Consider the following 5,780-nt stretch of genomic DNA (forward strand, 5'->3'; position numbering starts at 1 on the left):
GCCATATTCAATGAGGACCACGATGAGATGGTGATTGTGAAGGACATCGACATGTTTTCTCTGTGCGAGCATCATCTGGTGCCCTTTTTTGGGAAGGTGAATATCAACTTCAGCTTTCAACTGCAGATTGTCTTTTTTTCCTCTATTCTCACTTTCATCTCTTCACCCCAGGTTCACGTCGGCTACATCCCCAACAAAAAAGTGGTGGGACTGAGCAAGCTGGCAAGGTAACACGACACAACCGCCCCCGCTGTCCACTGTGTGCCTGTGGCGTTAGTGCCGGGCGACTGGATTCTTCTGTTATCTCAGTGCTTTGACCTGGAGGCTTAGAGTCTGAGCCCCGCGGCCATCACCGGGTCCCTTCGTCGAGCACAGTGACAGACACAAGTCCATTTCTCCTTTCATTCCTGTGGGAATCATCAGTTATTATGACAGCCTCTTTTGTCTCTCCTTCCACCCCCACTTTCTTCTTGAAAATCACAGCCTAAAACACCGAAAAATGATTTTTTTTATATGAACTCACTGTCGCCGCATCTTTTTGGCAAACTCTGCACGGTGAATGATACACAGGAGAAAAAGTCCATATAGTTGGGGGGCAGACGTCAGGGACGTGTGCCAGATATTATCAACAGATTAATCATTAYTACGCCTGATCCTTATCAGTTGTCTGCTTTTTTTTTTGTTTTGTTTTCTGCAGGATTGTGGAGATCTTCAGCAGGAGGCTTCAAGGTAGAKAAAAAGACAAAGAAATGACAGAGCTAAATCTTGTCAAATCAGGTTTTTAAAGTTAACATCGGCTTGTTTTGTTTCCTTTCAGTGCAGGAGCGTCTGACCAAGCAGATTGCCTTGGGAATATCTGAGGCCCTGCAGCCAGTGGGTGTAGCTGTGGTTATAGAAGCATCGTAAGGAAAACCACAGCTCAACTTTATGCACAAATACATTTATTCCTGATTAAATAAAACCGAGGGAATGAAACATGAACAAGGTTATCCTGAACCACTTCAAGTGAAGTTTGAAAGAGTTTAGTTTTTCACAAATATTATGTAATTCTGAAATGTGGGTCTGCACTTGGTGTAAACAAAGAACTCAGCTGGGTGTGGAAGCCTGAGTCACTGACCTACATTAGGCTGGCTGTAGTCTGTGTGGGTGAACAATATGACAACATTGGACAAGCATAGAACTTTGATACTAATATAGGTGTGAATCTGGTGCTGAACAAGAAACAAATGTTGCCATTTAGTCACTTTGGCTCATTCTATAGGTAAACAAACACAACCATTCACAAATTTAGCTTCCAGTTTTTTTAAAGAATACATTAACTTTTAATCTTCTTTGTAAAGTCAAATTTTATGCATGAAAATAGTTGGTATCTCCTTTTAAATGTATTTTCTTTGGACCAAAGAATTGCTGCAGCTACATGTGTATGTGTGTGTGTGTGTTCGCAGGCACATGTGCATGGTGATGCGTGGCGTCCAGAAGATGAACAGCCGCACGGTGACGAGCACCATGCTGGGAGCTTACCTGGAGGACCCCAAGACCCGGGAGGAGTTCCTGGCTCTCACCAKGCACGCCTAACCAACCTCAAACACTCGTCCCTCCGCACACGGGAAGCTCTGGAGTCGGTCCGAAACGTGACGTCACTTTAAACACACACACACAWACACACACACCAGGATRACAGGCGTGAAGTTGCAGCAGGACCTCCAGCTCCTGACTTTAAACTCAGCAACACACTGAAGCCAGAACGCTTTTAGATTCAAACCACTGTGATCGCAGCAAAAACACAAGTCTTTGGTGCCTTTAATAGATATTTTATAGTCTTAATGTTATAAAACAAATGAGCTGAGTGCACTGTTGTAACAAAACTGAAAATACTTAAGATTCAATGTTTGTTTTTCTTTTTTTTTTTTCCCCTTTTTTTTCACCCCTGATGGGAATTTTATTGGTGCTTTTCCAAAAACTGTTGTTTCGTATCTTAATATTGTATTTAGAATTCTCTGGCTTTAGGAATTTAGCAAAATACACAGTATGTCATTTATAAGGACATTTTTTAAACTCTTTTTATTGTGTGATCTTTGAAGATATTAAGTCCAAATGTTTGATCTCAAGTCCAAAGAATTACTGTAAATCTGTGATCAAAGATGATGGTATTTGTGTATCCAGGAGTCTGAAATAATAAAAAAAATTATGCATATAAAAGTATTTTTATTGTTGTTTTTCTCTTAAAAAACAGACTTTTCTATAAATTAAGTACAATTTTTATTTGGCTTTCTACAATTGTGACTTCACCGTGGAAATGCTTTCTAAATAGACTAAATTAAAAGTGAGGCTTGGTGGTTTCTTCTGTTTGATCATAAACCACAGTTTAAACAATTATTTAAAGATTTTATTCTTTTGAGTAGGATATAATTGTTGTAGAAAATGTCACATTTGAACTTTTTTTTCTTTGCATCAAAATTCTTGTTGCAGTTTTGAAAAAAGTGTAAATAAACAAAGCAAATTTCTATGATTTAATCAACTATATTAGAAGTTAGCCTAAGCTGTGTTTATGTCACGTTAAGAACATGAAGGACGACTTTAGTTTTAATGGGGTTTATTTCCAGATCGGGGAATGAATTCTGAATGAATGACTCCAATAAACAGATGATTTTCTGATGTCACAATCTGACRTAGTTATTCGGTTTCAACCTTTTAATTTTTTATGTAAATTGATCAGTTAGTGAAAATTAGAACGTGTCAAACAAAGAAACACTGAAGGCATTATTCAGCTTCTGAGTGGGACCTTTGAACTAAAACAGAATCTCTGTCAAACATCAACGGACTCGTTTTCTTGGAATCCCCTCATAATCAAACAAGATACACATATTTCTGACTAATCTACATGAAGCCCTAAAACCATGACSCCAGTGGAGCTAAAAGTGTTCACATACAGCCTCTTTTTCAGGAACTTTCAGTAAAACAGCAAATATGTTGTTTTTTTTTCATGAATTGTATAAGTGGTTTATATTTCCTGTGATGTTTGGAACATTAGGCCTTGTTTAGTTCCAAGTTGACCTGTTGAAATGCAGCTCAAGAGCTCCGTTTAATATAGTTCCTTTGAAAAATCAGATTTTGACTCCATCATGTTGTTCTGAGCATCTTATGGATGCAGTAGTACCATCTATGGGACAGCAACTGACAGAGTTGTAAAGTAACTAAGTACAAATCCTTAGTTACTGTACTCAAGTAGAATTTTTGGCTATCTGTACTTTACTTGAGTAATTATGTTTCAGCCTACTTTTTGCTTCTACTTCTTACGTTTTCACACAATTATCTGTACTTTCTACTCCTTATATTTTAAAAAGGCAAGAAGTAGAAAGTCGTTACTTTTATTTTTGTTTGTTTTCATTCCAGCTTGTTATTGTAAAAAAAATATTATCCATTTAACTTTTTTTTTGGAGGGAGGTCACCTCCTAATGTCATTACGTAAAATCTAACTGCTCATTTTAAATCAATACTTTTACTTTTAATACTTAATAAGTACAAAAAATATCAGACACTTTAAGACTTTTACTCAAGTAATATTCCTAAATGAGACTTTAACTTTTACCAAAGTAATTCTTTGGTAAGATACTTGTACTTTTACTCAACTATCACGTTGTGGTACTTTATACAGCACTGCTTATGCATCAGGTTTTTAGACAAGTTTGTAAACAAGTTTATGTAGTCACTGCTTTAACTTTTAGAAATTTCATTTCAGAATAAAACATCCAGGGGGGTGAATACTTTGTATAAGCACTGTGCAATAATCTGCAGAGGGCAATATTGTGGATGACAGACCTGAAACACCATCCTGACAAATCCTGGTGATTTTAATCCGATGATGTGACAGATGGAGAGCTGTGATGTTTGCCTCTGGCTAAAGGCAGTCAGTCAGCGTTGGACGGGGAGCTGAGAGAAGAGGCAGGGCAGGCTGGAAATGCTTTGGCTCGGCGGTTTGTGAACGTCTGAAACAAAAGGAAAACATGGAAGCATGACTGGACACTGACCAGAAGACACACAAGGTAATTTATCACCCCAAATTACGAAGAGACGCTCTCGTTGCTCGGCTTTCACTTTGTATCGTCTGAGTAAGCTAACTAGCTAGCGTCAATCATAGCAGTTATACAAGTTTACCTCGCGGCTTCGAGTCCCGCTGCTTTAAGAACATTAACTTCTCAGGTCAGCTGGCGTAACGGGCTTCTTCACACCGAGGTACGGCAGAAAGTTTGGGGGAAATTAAAAATATATATATTTAGATATATCAGAGCGCGTGGCAGTAGATGCGACCTCCCCGGGTCCCTTATTAGCATTGCTAGCTCGCCTTCATGTGGGCTAAAAATTGAGACGGGACCGACTCTGGGTGGAAATAATGCCGAAGAAAGCTCGACACCACACNTCGTTACTTTTATTTTTGTTTGTTTTCATTCCAGCTTGTTATTGTAAAAAAAATATTATCCATTTAACTTTTTTTTTGGAGGGAGGTCACCTCCTCCTAATGTCATTACGTAAAATCTAACTGCTCATTTTAAATCAATAATTTTACTTTTAATACTTAAGTACAAAATATAACAGATACTTTAAGACTTTTACTCAAGTATTATCCCTAAAGGAGACTTTAACTTTTACCAAAGTAATTTTTTGGTAAGAAACTTGTACTTTTACTCAAGTATCACTTTGTGGTACTTTATACAACACTGGCAACATGTTTCCAACATCGAAACAAAACGATTAAGATGTTTCTGAAACTAGAAAGCAYCATTTATGAGATCGCAACTTTTTATTCCAGAGGCTAATTTTTATTTAGTTAAAGCAACCCAAACAGCACATATTAAACATGGAYACTTATATGATGCTCTGCACATTGACTTCACCAAACATCAAAAAATTCATTTGGTGACAGGTTTTTTTAAACATATTTCAGCACTTTTACAGACAAGTTTGTGTTGCAGTTAACACACCTGACTGAAAGTTGTTCCAATAGATTTAGTTCTAAATAGTAAAAGTAGTATTTAGTTTGGTTCCCCGACACGTTCATAATTTATCTAGTTTTTCTAGTAAAAATGCAATTTTGAAGTCTAATTAAGTCCAAAACAGAGAAAGTTTTCTGCTGGATGCAGCTAAAAAAAAAGTGTCACCTGTATGTCATTCACCTCAAGGAACAGAGAAGAGTTATAGTTTTTATAACTACTTCTGTATTACAATGTTTTATTTATTATGGCAGCTTTGACGGCCAAATGGAGATAATCCAGGGGCCACTTGTGGCACACRGGTCACATTTTGCCCATGTTGGTTTCAAGAAAACTCTCCAAAAGCATCCACGTGCTGYTGGTGGCAAAGAAAAGAAAGCGACTGTGTTGAAATGAAACGCTCACTAAAATCACCATTCAGTACATTTCATTCTGTGGTTTATAACAAAAAGTTATGGTAAAACATAGAAATGACTGCAAAACAAATGAAAGTGGTGGAACTAAAATAAAAATCAACAAACTTTCTATTTAAAACTAGCTCACTCTTTAGTCATAGCTAATGAAAGTGCCGATTCTTCTAAACAACACAGAGGCCGTCACATTGATCATATTTTAACTTTATTACTGTGTTATGGTACAACAGCGTAAATCGAACATACTGAAACGTGTGCGCACACGTGGCTGAAGGCCTGCGGCGGAGCGTGCCCTTTAAATATCAAAGGTGTCGTCAAACAGGACTGAACTACAACCTCCGTCTCTGACAGCAGACCGAGGGGTGAGGTGGGTCACAGC

General features: G+C 37.7%; 1 protein-coding gene across 1 annotated transcript in view; it reads left to right on the forward strand.

Moving 5' to 3' along the window:
- Nucleotides 1–2,202, forward strand: part of gch2 (GTP cyclohydrolase 2) — a 4,235-nt gene extending 2,033 nt beyond the window's left edge. Inside the window, exons 2-6 of the mRNA XM_014007067.1 lie at nt 1–96; nt 172–227; nt 698–729; nt 818–902; nt 1,446–2,202. Of these exons, the coding sequence (XP_013862521.1) occupies nt 1–96; nt 172–227; nt 698–729; nt 818–902; nt 1,446–1,575 (399 nt within the window). The 3' untranslated portion in view covers nt 1,576–2,202. The remainder of the gene's footprint in view (nt 97–171; nt 228–697; nt 730–817; nt 903–1,445) is intronic.
- The last annotated feature ends 3,578 nt before the right edge of the window (nt 2,203–5,780 follow it).

Source organism: Austrofundulus limnaeus, unplaced genomic scaffold (genome assembly GCF_001266775.1).
Source record: "Austrofundulus limnaeus strain Quisiro unplaced genomic scaffold, Austrofundulus_limnaeus-1.0 Scaffold39, whole genome shotgun sequence".
Lineage (NCBI taxonomy): Eukaryota > Metazoa > Chordata > Actinopteri > Cyprinodontiformes > Rivulidae > Austrofundulus > Austrofundulus limnaeus.